Genomic DNA, 20,948 nt, shown 5'->3' on the forward strand with positions numbered 1-20,948 from the left:
CTAAATTAAAATCAAAAACAAATATATGCAAGTTTCTAAGATTCACGTATCATGGAAATGACTAAAATAAATTTTCATCTTAGATTACAGAAAATGAAAAGCATCAACACTTTCCAATCCTATTCAAATGGAAAAGATTTAAAATTGCTTTCTTATGAATTATTTAAAAGTTATCTAGCAATATCCTTTACTTACCTGTAAAAATTTACTTCAGAAAAGAGTATTTCCTGATACAAATAGTATCTTGACTAACTACTTGTTGGATTCCTTGCATATCCAGCAAGGGCTTCTGCAGGGCTCTATACTATCCCCCATGCTGTTCAGCATTTACAGGACGCCACTGGGAGAGGTTATCAGGTTTGGGCTAAGGTATCAGCAGTACGCTGATGATACTCAGCTCTACCTCTCATTTATATCTGATCCAGGTGAGGTACTCTCTGTCTTAAACCGGTATGTGAGCCTGATAAGAGAGCCAGTGTGGTGTAGTGGTTAAGAGCATGGGACTGGGACTCAGACAATCTGGGTTCTAGTCCCCACTCAGCCATGGAGCCAACTGGGTGACTCTGGGCCAATCACAGACTCTCAGCCCAACCTACCTCACAGGGTTGTTGTTGTGGGGATAAGATGGAGGAGGAGATGTAAGCTGCCTTGAGCCCTTTGTAGGAAAAAGGCAGGATATAAATCGATAAATAAAAAAATGGACTGGATGATAGTCAATAAACTGAATTTCACCCAGACAAGATGGAAATGCTGTTGGTGAGAAACTGCTCCAACAGGTTGGAGGGTCATTACCCTGTCCTAGATGGGGTCACACTCCTGGTAAAGAACAGGGTCTGCAGCTTGGTTTCATGACTATCACTTGAGGCCCAGGTGGTCTCAGTGGCCAGGGGTGGCTTCCTTCAGCTATGGTGAATACATCAACTTTGCCCCTACCTGAACAGACAGAACCTGGCCACCGTCACACATGCATCATTAACATCCAGATTAGATAACTGCAATTTGCTTTACTTAGGGCAACCTTTGAAGATGGTCTGGTGAATTCAACTGGTCCAAAACCATGCAGTTGGTGGCAGGTGTCAATATGTGGGCCCACGTAATGCCAGTTTTGTATAAGTTGGGCCCAATTCAAAGTGACTCTCTGACAAATAAAGTCTGAAATGGCTTAGGACTTGGCTACCTAAAGGACTGACTGCTCCCATTTATACCTACCTGCCCATTAAGAACTGGGCAGGAGGTCCTTCTAAAAGAGTCGTCCCTTAAGGAGATAAAGGAGATAGTAAATAGAAGAAGGGCCTTCTTGGTGGCTGCCTCTCACCTGTGGAACAGGATCATAAAGAAATTTTGTTTCAGAGCCAGGCAAAGACATTTCTTTTCTCTGAATACTTCCAAGAACAGTCTTGAAACTTGTTATTTATCCTGCCATCTGTTGTTCTGCTTACTTGGTATAATTGTGATATTTTTTAACGTTTTAATGTGAGTTTAATTGGTTTGTTATTTTTTACTGTAAGCTACCTAGAAGGCATACAAATGCATAAATAAGTAACATTTCTAAGTAACACTTAGTGTGGAAAGTGCCCTTCCATGCTAAATTAGAAGCAAAATTGGGCTTGGCAGTGTAATGCTATTCTCAAAATGGCCTGATTTAAATCAAGAGCAAAGAGTCATCTGTCAGAACCAATGCCCTTTCCTCCCTGAATCCCACTTATTGCCATAGCAGTGTTCCAGTCAGTAGGGCGGATGGAGGCTGTGACAAGATTGCCCTCCCTCTCTATTGCTCCTGCAGTAGCAGCTGCCTCTATCGCTGGACCAACAGTCAGGTTAGCAGAAAGACATTCCATGTGAGCTCCAATTACTACCTGAGCCAGTGAAAAACTAATGGTTTATCTAACATTTAGGAAAACATTTTAATCATTCAGTTTCGTATCATAAACCAAGAAATGATGAACTTCAGTGACATCAGTATTCTTTCTACTCATCAGTTTTCTCTTTAATCTATTTGTTTCTCTTTTCCTACTGATAAAAGCATCATGGCTTTTGCTAATTTCTCTCCTGCTAACCAAATGTTCCTACAATAGCACTGAGGCTTAAATTGGACTTGTAACAGAGGATGCTTTGGATTCAGTTGCAAGGTATACTTTCTATCTAAATGTTAGCACTAGAACAATTAGTTCTAATTAGAGTAACAGATTATAAAATATTAACTTCATTTAACTCATTGTTCATGGGGTTACAAATGAATGCGTAAAATTTCTGGGACCTATGGGCAGTCTCTAATACTATCCACACGCCAGCTTAGCACTTCCTAAAGCTACTGGAAAGGAGACAAAATGCTAGTTCCTGAAATAGATCAGTGGAGTACACAGATGGGAATTCTGCTGACTTGGTCCCATTCTGGTAACAAGTTTGTTGCTCTAAGAAGCAGTAGTTTCCTGTTGCACCAGCAGTGTGTCCCACTGGCACAACACAAACAGTAGTGTGTCCCCCTGGAAGCCCTGTCCACTGCCCTATAACTTTGCTGTGAAATTACTCTTCTCAGAATCAACATACCAAGAACATTAAGGCTACAGTCTTAGGCACGCTTACAAAGTAATACGCTTTACTGATCATAACAGGCTTTACCTTGGACTAAAAATGCACAGAAATGAAGTTTGAAATATTTCCTGCTTATATACAATATTTCAATTAGCAACAATTAAACAATAAATTTACATAAAAATAAGAATGGATAAATAACTCAGGCGTGAGGCAACTGTTAACAATCACCTGGCAAAGGTGTCCCTATGTTCATCTATATGTTCAAACTGTCAACACACAAACCATTTGCAAAGTTCAGTCAAGTCTTAAAAATACTTCTGGAGTACTAAAACTAAAGAGCAAAGCATTTTGAAGAAACATTGTGTTTTAAAGTGTTCACAAGAACAATTAATTACCTGAGGTGGGAGACTTGCAACGATCCTCTTGTACTGCTGTACCTTCATTGATATCACAAAGACCTGCTGTGAAAGACAAAGAATCCTTTAGATTTTTTTAAAATTAAATTAACAACTTTTAATGCTGGACACTGAAACAATACACAGAATTTAGTTTCCACTAACAAACAATTTGCTATTTAGTGACATTTTTACTAAGAGTCTTGAGAAACATTCTATGCCATTTGAAGTGCTGGTGTTAGGAAAAACTTTATTGTAAAGATCCAGGAAAAATGGGACAGGACAGGACAGGAGCTGGAAGGGGTCTATAAGACCATTGTGTACACACCCTCTGCTTTGCTTCCACATGCGATCACCCATCCAGCTGCAGCCCTGAGCCTTTCCAGTTTAGCAAAGGTGACTTGACATGCTAGCTCAGTGTAAAAACTATGCAGGAAGGCAGATGTGAATAGAAGCCATTTTCAGTGCAGGTTTTTGAACTGGTATTCTCAAGTTTCTCAAATGTAATTGCACATTGTCAAATTTGAAAATACATGCCCTGAAAATAAGACATCTTGCAAACTAAGGTTCATAACCTAAATACAAGGAATGGTATGATATGCATAAATCCTTTCATTAAAAGAAACAAATGAGTGACATAGCAATTTGAAACAGCTTTTCTACGTACAAAGATCTCAACAAATCAAATATAAATGCTGATCTAGTTGGTAATTATTTATATTCACTAATATAACTAATAATATTTAATTGAACATCACCTTGGACACCAGGACAAGATGCTATTTATAAATATAATAATAAAAATAATGGCATTACTTAATTGTTCACTACAGTACAGATAACTGAGCCATAAAAGAAGCTACAGTTTTTGTAATTAAAGTCCTACACACAATGCTAGCTAGATACTGAAATGATCTGAGGCTCAGGCTCACAGGATCAACAGTAAAAATAAATTTAAAATATGTGCATGCTAATGTTCATATGATATAATGTCTGTCTGTGTCTTTAAAGGACCCTAAGGAGAAACCAATTTGTAAAAAGAGGTGTATGGATGTGGGAGAGGACTACATTTGACTTGCTGGGAGAGGGACTCGAGCAGAAAGATTCAAAGGAGAGGACCATGACAAGTGAAGTGCATGAGGTCTAAAAGTCAGGGAATCCACAACAACCATATGCAGCAGAGATCTGCAGACATCCCTTGAATCTTAATTTCAGTAGATACCAATGAACAGTAGGATGGTAGGACAGATGGCCTCCCAGAGATACAGAGCCCCAACCCTAGGGACCACCTCCTAATACTGCTGCTGCTATTCTGGTTTTCCTTATTCCCACGGGCACTCAAAATCAGAATTCCAGGTGGGACACAGTTTTTGAAAGTCATCTTCCATACATAGATGGTGACTGAAACGTGTGAGTAGGGACTGGGGCTGGCTCATTTCCCTTCTCACATGTTTAACCTGCCTGGATAAGAAATGCCTGAATGATTTTGGGTTACTTTACATTTATTTCAAGGAGTCCTAAAAATACCATGGTTCTGATATCCGATTTATATCAAGCATCACAATGAGAGTAAAGGCCAGATTCCTAACATGGCCCTTCTAACAGGTTCAAGTACTATAACATTAATTTTCAGTACCCTCACTGGATATAGGACAGGACATCTAGATACAGAAACTGCCAATTGTCCCAACAGTATGTGCAGTACTGAGTAGGGAATATTATTACTGTTTCTCCCAATCCAAAGAGGGAGAGATCTAGAGCTGTATCATAGAATTGTAGAGCTGGAAGGGGCCATGGAGGCCATCAGGTCCAAAACCCTGGTGTTGCAGGACACCAATTTACACCTTCCCACTCAGATGGCTGTCCATATGCCAATAAGCATATGCCAGGCTTTACTTATCTCAACAGCTCAAATCTGAAAGCTGAGATTGAGAAGAGGTAGTGTTCTGTGCCCTGGATGATCTGGAATTGGAGATGGATCTCTAATCTCTCCCTTTCATATCAATACTACCAGATCTAATGCCAAGAATTAACTCTGTCAGTACCACTGATTTCAATGGCGTTGGTATCAGAAAGCTTTGTGACTTGCTTTCTCCTTTTTCTTCTTCTTTAACCAAGACTGATTTGAAGGTTTGAGCTTTCACAACTGAAAGAGCCAAGGATTACCCTAGTGATGGGAGACTGTGGCACATAGTTAAGGGCTGAATCAGAGGGATGGCAGGCTGCAACAGAGGTACATATTGTGTGGCAGTTGACATGGCTGTAACAGCCCATTCCACGGCGTTTCCCTACTGGATAGCTCAAAGCCCATCCAAAAGGTTCCTCTTGGCCTGCATGATAAAGGCCTTACAATGAGGACACATATCAACAATGTGACCCTCCCCAAGGCAGAACAAGTACAAGGAGTGCACATCTATCAGAGGAGGTTTGCTGCCTTTATGCAACATTTAAGTCTTGTATGCCATGAGGCCTTTATGGACAAACACTTCGACTCAGTTTTTGTAATTTGAAGGTTTGCTGAGATAGGGAAAAAAAGGGGAAAGTGAAAGTAAGAAACAGAAGAAAAGAATAAAAAATGAGAACCTCTACAAACGAATCTTCATGAAAGACATGAGAGAAACTTCTCTGAGGCAATCACAAGCATAAAGGGGAACTGATGGAATGGGTGGGAACTGGTTCAAAGACGTGTGCACTTGCATGGTGGAGGAACGGTTCCCTAAACAAGATTCTGTGCTGTCCTGGAGCCCATGCGTGTGTTCCATTGAAGCCACAGAGAAGGCCAGTTGACTACTCTAAACAGCAGTGCTCTTGGATACTACAAATTTTCTTTGCTTGTTAACTGACAACTTCCCTGCTATTTATGTAAATGAGGCAGAAAATGAGAAAGAAGTAGAGTTTGGAGGATTCCTTCACAAAGCCCATTACCATTACCAGTATCTGCTTCTCAGCAAGATCACGGTGATTATATGCAGATTTTTGAAGGAAGAGGTAAAAGCCTGTCTTTAAAACCTTACATTATAGGGATGACTGGACCAGGAATGATCATGCTCACTGAAATTTTCTAAGCTTTATTTTAGTTTGGCTCACATGCACCCAGAAGAGAACTCAGGTCACATTTTCCAAAACTGTATGGAACTATTAGAAAGTGCTTTAAAAGAAAAATAATAAAAGCACATTCAGCTCTATTCAGAACATTCTAAACAAATTTTCTGAAACAATTTCTCCAAAATGTAGTCTAAGAAATAAAAGAGTATTAATCAGGACTCCTGGTCACTGTGCTAAGAGCTTGTAGTAGTACAGTTAGGTCTCAGAACCAACACCCTACTCCATGTCTGTTATCCATTTCAGCAAACTGCTCCCCAAAGTCAGAAAGCATTCACTGCATGAACATGAAAAACTGCAATATGATGTTCCTCCCTTTTTATCCAGCATTGGAGAAGGGAATTGGGGGAAATAAGAGATAGTTTAACTGAGTTGAGATGGACCTTGTGTGTGAGGAGATGTATGGCATACAAAGTGCCCTCAGTTATATCTGAATGTAGTTTAATCACAAAATTGAAAGAAAGACCCAGAACCTCCAAGCAGCCATTAAGGCTCAAGACTTGCTAAAAACAGAAGACTGGGCCCTTAGTAATGCCCACCCAGGACATACTCCTTAAAAAGAATAGGGGATACTCTTTGGAGTCACAGGAGAGACTCCCCAAGCTTCTGTGTTGTACACTGAAGAGGCAGCCCAGATTCCTCAAGTCCAGAAATGCTCAGCTGCGGTAGAACAGTCCTTGGGAGTAAGGAGGGCTCCTCACGAGGGAACTATTTCCAGAAGGTCCTAACAAGCTGCATCTGGATCCAGACCAGGTTTCTGACAGTGTATGTTTAATGATGGTAGTCAGGAGCTGGATTGATGAAACCAGTGTTCCTGTTCTGGTTCCAGCTTTCCCTGTTCCAGGATATATGCATGTATTTATGTATGTATTTCTTAATTGCACTTCTATGCTATCCAATAATTAGAAGGTTCTCTATGCTACTATGCTAGAATTGCATCTTGTAAAGAATTTCTAACTCTCCTTTGGATGGAACTCCTTGCATATACTTAGGCTGCCCTTGACCACACGTATCTGAACCTTGTTGGCTCTGGTGTCTTCCCTCATTCCCTCTTGGATGAAATCAGCTCTGAATACCTTGTGGACTATCCGTCCATGCTTACTGCAGTGGCCTGCTTACTGCATTGTCTTGGTAATGAGAAGGAGATACTCTGTGGGATGGCCTGTGTCAACTGAGAATAGCAGGTGGGAGGTTGGTTGACCAAGACACACAGGATAAAGAAGACATTATGAAACTAGTGTTGCTATACTCCATAATACACACATTCCATATTACACTCAAAGCAGCAGGTGATACTAGTGTAAGGACAGGATAGCACATACCCTTAGGCGTGCTGGGGGAAAAAATCAGCAATGAACATATTGTTATTAAGTTCCTTCTAGTGTCAGAATTGGTAAGCACTCTAAACGAATTTAGTTTTTGGAACACCTGTCAAAGTTCCCATAAAAGCATAATGTAACAGTGTTTGTTACATTTTGGAATAACACTTTGCCACAAAACTATGGGTCACTCTGAACCAGATACGAACAAGCAAAGCTGCAGGACATCTATGTACAATCAAATTATTTAGTGCCCAGTAGTTGCTCCAAGGAAGAGTTCCTGTTATGAACTAGTGCTAGAAAATGAAAATATGCTGTTTCCATTACTTAGCTGTTCAGTAACCAGAAAGGGATCAGTTTGCATAAACCACAATTCTGGAATATGTGCATAAGGTAGAATGGCACAGAGTAAAATTTTGGGCTCACACTCCTCTCTACCTACAGTATAGTCAGTGGGAGCTTTATAACTCATGGTTTGAAGTAGGCAACTTTAGAAATTAACCAGATTTATGTGGTACATAAATTACATGGTAGGATTAGCAGAAAATGAAACCAAATGCTAGCAAAGACGTTCTACAAGGGAGGGGGAGGCATTAACTTAAGGCTTTGTTCAGGCTTGCCCCAGCTCATTCATATAATGATAAACCATGCTTTGGAATTATACATGAAGCAACCTCTTGTTTACAAAAGACCCCACCACATTCAGGAATGGGAGTAATCGCTAAGTAGGCTAAAAAAGGCCACAACTTTGGGAAGCCAACTGTAGATCAATACTACTAATTCCAGCCTGCATGCTGTGATATGCTGAGACGAGAGCAGAAATCTTGGGCTCATCATGGCGCAAAACTGCAACCTGGTATCTGGCAAGCATCCCAGTCCATGAGCTATGCTTATTGTCTTGAAGCAACAACCTCAGGTCCTACCATGAGACAGCCATTTCGGCTAATGGGGCAGGACATACATACATTATGGCAGCAGTAGGAAACCTGCAGCTCTCCAGATTTTGATGGGATCTAACCAGCATTGATAATTATCAGAAACAACAGGGGCTATAGCAAAACATTAGATCTGCCACAGGTTCCCTATGCCTGCCTTATAAGGATCTGACCATACCACTGGGCAGCTGGGAAGCCATTCTGTTTGGCCCTGCTATATATATGACCCAATGCCTCTAGCACCTGCAGTAAAGGGTTGTAACAGAAACACATAACACAATGTGATTATCAACAAAGTAACAGTATTACTATGTGGGAGACAACCTCATAAAAGTCAGTCACTATCAACTGGCAACTAACCTTTGGCCAGCACAAGATAGAGTGCACAAGGATATGGATAATAGCTATGCTGAGGCTGTATACCAGGTTCCTTATTTATGGGCCTAGGAGCAGACCAGAAAGAAAGGAACCCCTTTAGGGCCTGTTCCAAGGCTTTGCTCCTGGAAATCACATGATGAAGCTAACTGGTTTCAGGGCCCACTGTGTGGCCAGGCCACAGAGTGGATCAGGAAATTGCTGCTACATGCCCACAAGAATCAGATGGCTCTCCATCCCCTGGGACAACCCAAAGAGAGGCATCTAATAGATGGGTTCTCAGAACATTTTGGTCATATTGATAGTATAACAATAACTGTATATAATTGTATAAATAGGATAGAATCAATCTTTCTAATATATTAATAATAAAAGCTTAACAAAACATTTTAATGTAAAAATAATTTCAGATTAACAAATGAATATAACCCAAGGAATGAATATAACCCAACCCATAACAGTGCTGTCATGAGATGACTTACTTATATAAGAGGTGCGAAGTTTTTTCACAGACTCTGAATATAAGCTAGAGAAGCCACACATGCAAGAAGCCACAGCCAGCATGCCTTAATGAAGCAATGAGAAAGGAAAGACAGACACCAACACAGTATGTTTGAAGACAGGAAAATCTGCTGCAGAACTAGAAGATCTGAGTACAGTATGTATTTGACAGAAATAGAACCAGTTATAAAGTGACTGAAATAGAACTTTTTTTAGTGTGCAAGTCTATGCATACTTACCTGAACACAGTTGGGGTTAATCCTGAGTAAATATTCATAGCATTACCCCATCAATAATCAGTTTAGTTATGCACATGCATGATTCACACAGTGAGGTTACCTTGTATAAACATTATGCATCTAAGAACCTTATGATGCACAATACATTAATGACAGAACAACCAGTCTCCAGTAGCTATACAGCTGATTTATTTACAAGTATTTATTGTGATTATTTTAACACATGCAGACTATTAACTGGAAGTTATGTATTTAAGATGAAGAATACAGTTACTTGACTTGACTTTAATGTGCAACTATCTAGTAATACTGGGGAATACCAGAAGTCAAGAAAGATCAAGAACTGTTTTAAATTCAATAGTCATAATTAGATTTCTAGTCATAAGAATGGGTAATACTTATGAGATTGCAGTTTAAGTAAATATTTTACTGTGTTCCACGTGGCTATTATAGAATGTAATTAGTATTTGCATTTGTGTTCACTCAAGATACTCTCTTACTCCTTTACCACACTCCTCCATTGTAAGCTTTAGCTTCTACTTTTAAGTTTTGTTCATGCTGTTTCACTATTACAGTTCTGTGTTTTTTTCTATGGAAAATCACTAAACAGAATACTAAATTGGAAATTGATAGGCTTCAGGATATAATACAAGTGTGCCACATGCTTGCACAAAGTATCTGTAATAGATTATATGTTAATGGATATAGTTTTAGAAAAAATACAGTTGTCATACCACAGCTGGATGAGACACCTTACAGAAAAATCTACAAGAATATTTTATATATAAAAGGTAAAGGTTTCCCCTTGACATTAAAGTCCAGTCATGTCTGACTCTAGGGGGCGGTGCTCATGTCCGTTTCCTAGCCGATGGAGCCAGCGTTTGTCTGCAGACAGTCTTCATGGTCGTGTGGCTGGCATGACTAAACACTGAAGTGCATGGAACACTGTTACCTTCCCACCAAAGTGGTACCTTTTTATCTACTTGCGTTTGCATGCTTTCGAACTGCAAGGTTGAGAGGAGGTGTGACGGAGCAATGGGAACTTACCCTGTTGTGCAGATTCAAACCGGCGACCTTTCGATCAACCAGCCCAGCAGCACAGCAGTTTAAACCACTGCACCACCTGCATCACAGTGAGTCAGAAGGGTCTCCCGGGCCATCTAGTCTGACCCCCGGCTCTAGTCGGCTCCACTCACGACATGCCTACCATATATACGTATGGCCTTTGGCTTACTTTTCACTTCCCCCCAAAAAAAGCCAACCAGGCTTTCATGTTGACATACAATCATGTATGTGGAAAAGCAGCAATCATTTTGACAACAAATAAAGTTCATAACTTACCTCCAGATGGTTGTCTACTTTTACGAGGAGATCTAGGTTCCCTCCTGTAAGGATCATTAGAACCATACAATTCAATGGTGCCAAGGTTTAAGAGTGTGGTCTTTTGGATATAATCAACCATCGCGATACCATTACAATTTCCAAAAACTACTCTGAAAGAAGATTTGTTAGAAAAAAAGACAATTCCAATGAACAGTTGCTATCCAAGTATATACTAATACTATAATTGTACTGACATCTGTAGAATATATTTGTAAATTCTGAAAAGTAGATTTACTATGAAAAACAGGTTGCTTTATTACTGGTAATTACTGGCAGCTGAAGATAAAACAGAACTCTAAATGATCCATGAAATATAAGGTCTGAGGATTAGGTTTTGTAGCAGTACAGGAAATAATAACATCTTCTTCGTTGAGTTGTGGTAGACCTGGGCTTTGTTGTGAACTGAGTTTCAGCTATTAGGCTGTATAGAAATGATATATTTAATACAGTTTATTGTTTATTTTTATGTAAAATAATTTAAGGCAATAAAACCAAACTAAATGCAAACCCCAAACAATCAGCAAGATGAAAACAACAGAACAGCTCATGAAAAAAAAAAACAATTGTGGATTTTAATTTTGTACTATGGTGGTTACCTGAAGAAGCATTCTACATATAGCTAAAGGGAGCTTGGAGCAATCCACCAAGTCCCAATCTTCTCCATTCCTTTGTGTTAAATTCCCCAGCCTTCTGTTCTGTGATTGCTTGAATCTTTATACCTAGCCCAATGTCAAGTCCCATGTCGATTTACTTCATTCTGAGTTTCATTTCTCTGGAAACTGAGTATGCCTTGCCAAGATAGCACATTGTTCAGCTTTCTCTGGATATATTTTTAAATGCATGCATATTTCTATTTTCTGTTTTCCTTTTCCTCAACAAGGATCTGGGTTATTTTCCATGCCTCCTTTTTGCAGAAGTTCCTAAATTCATAGAAAGTTACCAGTGCTGGTGGTGTTCAAACTCACCACCCAAGCTTCTGACTAGCAAGGAACAATGTTCTTCGCTTGTGGTTTCATTTAGAATAAACATTGCCTTAATACATCATTGATAATAACAGAAGTTATAACCACTGACAACATCAGGCTTTTATTATTTTATAAAGAATGACTTATACAAATGTCATTTTACTCATTATTTATGATTTTTACAAAAGATAAGGTCAAGTTCACTTTAGAAAGGCTCTTTAGATTATTATAGCACTAGGGTGATAGGATAAATCAAAGTCCCAGTTCTGACCGAAGAGAAGCACTGGCTTTGGCTCCAAGGTTGAAAGAGCAACAGTGAAGCTGGCTCTGGCAGACTTTTCTGGAAGGAACAGGGAGGAGTAAGGCACTACTGTCCCACAAGGCAACTGGCAGTACATCCAGGACCTTTATTTGGAAGCCACTGTAAAATACATGGCAGCTCAAATTGCAAGTTTAACCATATTGGAGGATGGGAGGAGTGTCGTCTCTGTGCTTCTTCCACCCACCAGTGGGACCCTTAACTTACTTTAAAAACTAAGATAAAATTGTTTTATATTTAACTGAACAAGAACAGAATATTAATTATTAAACATCTACAGCAGTGTGGAAAATGTTTCTTTGGAAAGTTTCCCAAAAAGAAAAAAATGCATTGTATTTTTTCTTGATATATTTTTAAATAAATACACTATTTTACCATTTTAATTATCAAATTAATGAATGGACAAAATACCAGTAAAATTGGGAAATTGGAATGGCTACAATACTAGTTAAAGCTATAGTTGCAATGCTTTTCAGATGATTCTCAAAAAAGGACCTATATTTATGAGCTGAGCAATTGAGGCATGCTTAAATTAGTGTGTTTATAGATTTTTCCTTAAAATGTGAATATTATGTAAAAATATTTGCTACTCAGTTGTTATGTTTTAAAATACATACAACTGCATCAATAAAAACAATTTCCAAGTTTAACTTTAAACATAATATTTAAACCACAGTATCCTATGTTTATTTAATCCTAGATATTTCAGTTCAAACTTTTGAAATATTTATAGATCATGCAGAATTAACATGACATACTTTTTAAAGATTTGTTACTAAGTTTGAGACAAATATGTGTTACAAATGTTTAAGCAAAGCAAAAAATGTTGCAATTCAACATTTTCCAGAAGGCTCATACTGTTGTATATTCAGAGCTTTTTCACAATGTCATTGTAGTTCCTAACAAGTGTTAATTTACTGCATGTTCCATCAAGATGTTTCATGCCTATCTCAAGTATTACTGTGTGGTAATTTGTACCTAAAAAGTTAATTATGGATAATAATATATTTTAGAACTATATAGAGGCTGCATAGTCCACCATCCTACCATTTGAATCTGCAAAGGTCTGTTTCTTCTTTCTCTTTCTTAAACAGGAAGGTTACTGTGTTGTATATGTTATTTTTTTTAGGTTTTAAAAAACTTATTAGGCACAATCTTATGACCACTTGAGACTACCTAGTTGGCCCAAGAAAGCCTGGAATTTCAGTTCCAACCTCGGTGTACCCTCCATCTGCTCTTGCAGTTGGCATGGTTCTTGTGCTGGCTGAGGCTCCAAGAGTGAAATGCTGATCTCGGGGCCTATGGTGGGGGATTTTTCAGGGGATGGGAAAGCAAGAAGTAATGCTCCACTGGGTATCCTGGCTGTTTCTCAGTAGGGGCAAGGCAGACATCTAAGCATTTTGCCACAGCACTTCTTCCATTCTTGTTAGGATGCCTCTAATTCTCCAAGTCTGAAGGATTATGGGCAGTCACATCAGATAGTGCTGCAATTTACATAATATTAGCTCCACTAAATATTACCAAAAGAAGACAAGTGTCTGCACCAAGTGGCTTAATGTAAAAAATACTTGTGACAAAAAGGAGGAAGGCATATGGCATTTTGGAAGCTTCATGTTCTATCTTGGAAAGCACATCTTGCCAACATTTTCTAAAAGGGCTATTTAAAGTAAGCTTAGCATTTTCCTAGGTATGCAATATATACCTAGCATCGGAAGTTATTCCACCTGATCTACTATATAGAGATGGAATATAGCTTTATTCTGACTCTATGACTATTTCTGACTACTTGTGCTGTCTACTGCATATATAAATAAATGACAAATGTCATAGATCCTGTAGCTGAACAGACATGGCAGATCACTTTTGCAACAGGATGAGAGATTTAGAATAAAAAATGCAACACCCAATATACTTACAAGCCATAGGCAGAATTGATTGCAAGGCTTGTTATTTGCTGAGGAGGTTCTCCACTCACCCATACTAACTGGATAACCAGTTCAACCTGATAGCCTGGAGACTGTTTGAGGGAAGAGTTTTTAACTCTGCAACATAAACAAAATGCAATCAATATATACCTTTAAGAAAGTCTGCCAAGACAATAAAACTTTCTTAATTTTTATCTAAAGGCAAGTATTTTGTGATAGGTTGTATTTGTTACAACAATTTAGCAATGATACAGATGTTTACAATGGAAGAAATTCATTGATATGGAGATTTTTTTAAAGTAAACAACCATATTCACACAATGACCATGAGCTAGTATAAGCAATGGTCCTGCACATTTCTGCTCTCCCTAAACTTGTATAACTGATTGCATAATCAACTGTACTTAATAAGGTTTCTCATTTGGCTTGTGGGGTAACTGGGTTTGTGAACACAATGGAAATTAAATGACAAATAACAATTTGCTGAGAATATGGATAAATGGTGCGCAGTTGACACACCCAAGGTACTGTTCATGAGAAAACATTCTTAATGTTTACCCAAAAATGAATATTTCATGGTTATATATGTTACCACAAGTTAGCACAGGTACAAATGTTTATTTTCATCATTCCAAATTTAGGCTTAGTTTTACATCTGCAAATGCCTTGTATTCTCATCTACTATGAATTAAATCCACTGCATTAGAAGATCGATAACATTACACTTAATTAAATTGAAAAGTTTAAAGACCAAAGAGGAAAAAAACTAATTATAAAAAATTAGAATTGCATTATAAGAGCCCCCACTATATGCAGTATTTTACATCAAGATCTCAAAGCACTCATAACATTATATTACAATTACAATAAAGCTGAATTATGGTGGCCAGTCGAGATGCCACAATCACTCTGGAAAGCAACGGATGCTGCTTTCTCTAAAACTTGGCAGAGTCAAATCCAGTGTGAGGGATATGTGAGGAATCTGACCAAGTTGGGGGTGAAAATCTAACAATTTTTCCCAAATTGGCCCTGTAGTTCCTGTTCTATCAACCTTGCACTGATGACTGAAATTTGAACTGGAGAATTCAAGTTCATAACTCTGCTCAATATAAAGGAAATAAATAGAAAAAAGCATGTGAAAGTGAAAAAGGCAACGGATTTCATGATAGAATGATTTCAATATAAGAACATTCCCACTTCCAAAAACAATTATGGTTATTATCATCTGGATTTCTTTGAAGACTGAGAATTGGCGTCTTACTTCTGACATGGAAAAGACTGTAACTGCCAAAATAACTATCTATTATTTAACCATTTTTGTTGGTATTTATTCTTATTCTTTATTCAGAGCACGTGTTTGAAGTGTAAATCTCCATTAAGTTTGATCAATATATTTACCTTAGTTACTAAAAAGAATGCATTTTAGTTTAATCATTATGGTTAATCTGTTAAAGATGTAAAGATATGTGTGTAGAATCTAAAACTGTTGAAACAGAACATATGCTCAAGTTACAGGTGCTTTAAATAAAAATTTGGTAATCAGAGCTACTGAAGCATATTGATTATTTCATATGTTGTTGTGAGTATATAATTACATTGTACTATACATAAGAATTATACAGATGTTTTCTATTTCTGCACCTTTTCGTACAATATAGCAGAATATATGGATAACCATAACCCAAAGTGATGCATGTAAAAATATCAATGATTGTTTTCATTAAAGTCTTTTTCTAAAACCAGACTTAAGTGCCATTGAAAACAGACATGCTATTCAGAAATATACTGAACTTACTTTAAACATGGGACATTATCACGAAGCCCATCAGATGAACTGCTGCTAGTGGATGGATGAGACTGGGGAGCGATAGGTTGAGGATTGGAACCTGTGCTGGGAGTAGGCAGTGGTGGCACTTGCTCAGGATCTGGAGATTCTATATAGTTTATTTCATACAATAGTCGTACTTCAAGCATCTGTAAATGACAATGAAACAGATATTATGCAAAGAAGCCTAGAGTTATTAGTAACCATAAATATGTTACTTCGGTACCAACAAATATTTATTTTTATTACATTTAAAGTCTAGCTTTGTCTACTTCTTGCAAGGCACCCAAGCTGCCTTACATGGACTTTCTTCTGTTTGTTGTATTAGGAATTTAGGGTAGCTAAGTTCAAACTAGTATTCTCCCTACTAGCCATTCTTGTCAATAGATCAGCTGTTGCACGGTATGCCAGCTAAGGCCTCTGAATATCCTAAAGACAGAGCACACTGCACTTTCCTTAGTGAAAAGAATCAATTGCAGCTAGATCATCAACCTAAGCTGATGAAAAAGTACTCTTGACAGCAACTACCACCTAAGAATTTGGGACAACCCCCAAGCCTCTAGTTTATGGGCAATTTAACCCATCATCTGTCTGCATTAAGATTCTACTTCCTATCTCATTTCCAGTCTATATCTATGCTGGGGCATTCATTAGAGGAAGAAGTCACTGATACTGGATATAGTATGGATTTGGTGAAAATGAAAACTAAAGCTGGGTGAATGTCAATAAAATGTGGAAAGCTGCTGTGATTGCACACAATATGCTGAACATGGAATATAAGCCAACACTGAACCCTGTACTCCTCTCCAAAGGGTTAAACCAGTGGATAGGGATAAGAACAGAACCACTGTCAGAAAGTGTCCTGACTCCTATACATCTGAAATGATCCAGAATAATGGGATACTTTACAGTATCAAATATCACTGAGAAGTCTAAATGAATGAGCAAGGCTGTACTTGTGCATATTCAAGTCTAGATGAAGAGAGCAAGGAAATCTCAGACCCAGACCTCTGTCTGAGATAGTTCCATCACATTTGCCTCATGCAAGAATATCTGGAACTATCTAATCATATTATACAATAAAATTGAACAAAACTTCTTGAAAAAACTGTAAGGGCTGTGTTTCATAAGGGTAGTGATAAATGTGTGGCATAAATAAAACTTGACAAAGCAACTACTGCAGTTTTTATTTTTAAATAACCATTTATATAACTATTTAATAGTATGTCAAATAAAGATAACTGTCATTTACCGGAATAACTTCTGTTGTAATTTCTTGTTTGCTGAATCTGTAAACAATAACGTGTGCAGAAACTCCTGCTATGCACAGCATCCTGCTTTCTGGACACCATGAGATGATCTGAATGGCATATGGATCCTCATCTACTATGTCTGTGCTAGGCCTGTCATCTTTATTTCGAGATTTTTCGAAGACTTTAGCTGTTTTTAGTTTGTACAGAACTTGCAATGTTACTAGAATTAAAAAATAAGTTGATTATACATGCATGAACAATACTGATTAAAAAGGCAGTCCTAAAACAAGCATTATAATTTATGGTACCCATATTTCTATTACTATAGGGTGCTATTTTCTATAAAATTCCTCTACAAGTGATAATGTGTGTCTGTGTCCATGTCATCTAGATGTATTCCCCTTGTGCAAAAGGCTCCTTTGACACTCAGGTATGTCTTCTAAGGGACAAGAAAGACTACAAAGGGAAGTACGGGGGAGGAAACTGGCTATATGTAACCAGAATACTGCATACAGTATTAAGATTAGGTGTTTTGAATCAAGAAGTAGGGAACTGGCTCCAGGTGGGAAGCCAGATGACCCCTCCCCAACCATTCTCCCAGAGGTCAATTGATATCAGGGAGCATGGCCATACCTTTCATCAAGAGGCAGAGCTACATTCTCTGATGTCACTCGATCACCAGCTGATGCACCTACAGGATCACCCCCCTGAAATTTGGTCCAAGTGGCTTCAATGGACACAGGCCTACTTCACTGGGGAAGGCTTGCATGCAGTGAAGCTGTTCAGGGCTGAGGAGCAGTCTACTTCACACCCAGATTCAGAGAGAAAGCATTTACATACAAAAGTTTCTGCAGTCCAGGTACAGGGATAGGTACCAGTCACCTTTCTCATATACTTGGCCCGTCCACTATTTAAAAAAGTTAACACATTTTCTTAACAGCAGTTGAGCTCGCAGCAAAATTTCTGTGGGATTTCTGTGGGAATCACTGTTATCTCCAATCTATGATTAGAAATGAAATAGAAATCCCACTCTACAGCCTGCCTTCTCAACTGGGAAAGAAAAGGGCATGAAGAGAAATGGTTTTTTCTCCAATCACAGATCAGAGATTACAATGGTGATTTATGTCTCCATCTCCTCATCAAGCCTCCTTCCACAGGGTCAGAAGAGCGAACATTCATATATTTATTGCACACATTAGATACCAGGTTAACACATTTTTAAACTGGTATTTAGCTGGCAGATTATCTTTAATCTGTTCTTTGAGTATTAACCTTCAAAGGTTTAAATCTTTTTAATTGTTTTTGATGTTTATTACTGTTTATTACTATTACTGTTATTACTTAGTGCTTGTTAAGTTGTTGCTTGGCTTTATCACTGTAAATCATCCTTATGGCATTTACCAGTTGGGCAGTATAAAACTCTAAAAAAATGATGAACTAGTAACCCAAGCCTCTACAGGTTAGATTAGGTTTACAGTGATAGAGTCCGCAGCATCTATATTATGACCAGTATCTAAATAAAGGTCCACAGGATCATAGGGGATTTTCAGCTTACCCTCATACAGAAAAGGATCAGGATCTTAATTATGAATTGGTACTAAGATAGTATCTTCTAAAATAGAATTCATAATAAAAACTAGGGTTACATCAACTTTTAATGAAGATCAGAATTTCCAAGTTGTGTAAGACAGTTTCTGTTCATGACAAATCAGTCAGTTACTATCCATAAGTATTTACCTCAAACAAGTCATCCAATTAAGAGTGCAATTCTATGCTGCTTAGATATTGAAATGTCCTACAACTCCCAGCATGGATTCTGTCTAAACATGCATAGGATTGTACCTTAAAAGTTTTAACTCCACCATCTCCATCAACTTGGTTAATCCTTGCCTTGGAAATCAATGGTTGGTTCCAATTCAACTACAGTTAGCTGTGCTTCAGTCCTGTTCAAATCAACCAGACAATTTGGTTGAAACTAACTTGAACACATTCATTTCAATGTGACTTAAGTACGATTGGCATGAGCCTTAATATTCAAGTGAAAAGATAAAAAAGGATATCCCATTCACAAAGTATCAGTTTTACAGCAGCATGTAGGTTTAATTTTTTTCCCTATAGAAACCTCACATAATATGGTAAAGCACTCACTTGCAGAGGCATCCCAAAACTTGATTGATCCATCCGCATGCCTATAAAGACAGAAAATAGCTTTAGAGAATGGACGGCAAGGATAACATTTAGTTATATTAAATTGATAATGTAAAACCATATGACTCTATTTGCTTCTTAGCATCAACATTTTACTAGTAATACACCTGGCTTTCCCATAGATGCAATGAGTGTTAAAATAATGCGTAGTGGTTACTGTATGCACCTGTGTGCTCTCTGAATGCAGTGACATTTTATGTTTCTAAGAGGGTCCTGATGGTGCAGTCTAGGACACACAGTTTCAAATTTGGAGGGAAAGCTTTGCAACCAATGCAATGTTCTTGTATCTACCTTTATTTTTCTCAATAAGAGTTAATGCTAGTTTTATGGAAGCAGTAAAGGGATGCATCTGAGGATAGCACTAAGGAACTCTTCCATGGTGACCTTAAATTCTGTGAAGAATAGCAATTTTTCTTCTCTTCCTGTGGAATCATACCTTAAATTCTGTGAAGAATAGCAATTTTTCTTCTCTTCCTGTGGAATCATACAATAATAAAGTTGGAAAGGGCCATGAAGGCCATCAGGTCCAACCCCCCGCTGGTGCAGGACACCAAGTTACACCATTCCACTCCCATGACTGTCCACTTTCATTTTGAATGTGTTTAGCGTGGGAGAGCCCACGGCCTCTCTAGGCAACTGGTCCCACTGTCGTACTGATCTAGCAGTTAGGATTTTTTTCTCCTACAATCTAGCCTGAATCTGGTTTGTTGCAACTACAGTTCATTGTTTCATGTCTTACACTCTGGGATAAGCAAAAAGAGATCCTGTCCTTCCTCTTTGTGATAGCCTTTCAGGTACTTGTACAGTGCTATCATATCCCACCTCAGTATTCTCTCCTCAAGGCTAAACATGCCCAGTTCTCTCAGACTTTCCTCATAGGGCTTTGTTTCTAGACCTTGAATGATCTTTGTTGCCCTCCTCGGAACCCTTTCTGATTTTTCTGCATCTTTTTAAAACTTTGTGCCCAAAACTGGACACAGTACTCCAGATAATGTCTGACTAACGCAAAGTATAGGGGAACTAGTGCCTTTTGTGATTTGGAAGTGATACTTCTATTAATGCATCCCAAAACAGCATTTGCCCTTTTGATGGCTGCATCATATTGTTGGCTCATATTTAGCTTGTTATCCACAACCACTCTTCAACAGGTTGGAGAGTATATATTTTGCTGCATAGAATCAAATGGAAAAAGCAGGTTGCTTACCTGTAACCGATGTTCTTCGAGTGGCCATCTGTGCAGTCACACATATGGGTGCTGCACCTGCGTAGTGCCTTTGGCCGGAAGATTGAAAGCTAATGGTTTTTTTGGCGGGAAAGCTCCGCTCCCCCTCCCCCATAGCCTATAAAGAGCGGAGCGTCCGCCATTATGTTCAGTCTTTGAAGACCGAACGTTCGCCCCCATGTGGAAAAAAATCCCTACTATAAACGATATCTGTACCATGAAAAAAAGAGGAACTTTGGTACCGACGAATATGTCCACTCACCGACACCGAGCGGGGCCAGCGGGTGGGTTGTGTGACTGCACAGATGGCCACTCGAAGAACATCGGTTACAGGTAAGCAACCTGCTTTTCTTCGTCGTGGCCTCTGTGCATCACACATATGGGTAGATTAGCAAGTTTACCATTAATGGAGGAGGGGAGGTGTCCTTAACGAAGAACAGAGGAAAG

At 38.5% G+C, this 20,948-nt stretch overlaps 1 protein-coding gene across 9 annotated transcripts in view; it reads right to left on the reverse strand.

Moving 5' to 3' along the window:
- Nucleotides 1-20,948, reverse strand: part of STXBP5 (syntaxin binding protein 5) — a 159,264-nt gene that overhangs the window by 26,913 nt on the left and 111,403 nt on the right. For 8 of the 9 annotated variants that reach the window (XM_044423062.1, XM_044423096.1, XM_044423080.1 and 5 more), the window contains exons 14-19: nucleotides 19,220-19,260; nucleotides 17,071-17,291; nucleotides 15,789-15,967; nucleotides 13,985-14,110; nucleotides 10,743-10,894; nucleotides 2,931-2,996 (exon numbers count right to left, since the gene is read on the reverse strand). In XM_044423062.1, the coding sequence (XP_044278997.1) occupies nucleotides 2,931-2,996; nucleotides 10,743-10,894; nucleotides 13,985-14,110; nucleotides 15,789-15,967; nucleotides 17,071-17,291; nucleotides 19,220-19,260 (785 nt within the window). The remainder of the gene's footprint in view (nucleotides 1-2,930; nucleotides 2,997-10,742; nucleotides 10,895-13,984; nucleotides 14,111-15,788; nucleotides 15,968-17,070; nucleotides 17,292-19,219; nucleotides 19,261-20,948) is intronic. The other variant, XM_044423071.1, reaches the window with a different exon arrangement.

Source organism: Varanus komodoensis, unplaced genomic scaffold (assembly GCF_004798865.1).
Source record: "Varanus komodoensis strain SLA01 unplaced genomic scaffold, ASM479886v1 scaffold1, whole genome shotgun sequence".
NCBI lineage: Eukaryota > Metazoa > Chordata > Lepidosauria > Squamata > Varanidae > Varanus > Varanus komodoensis.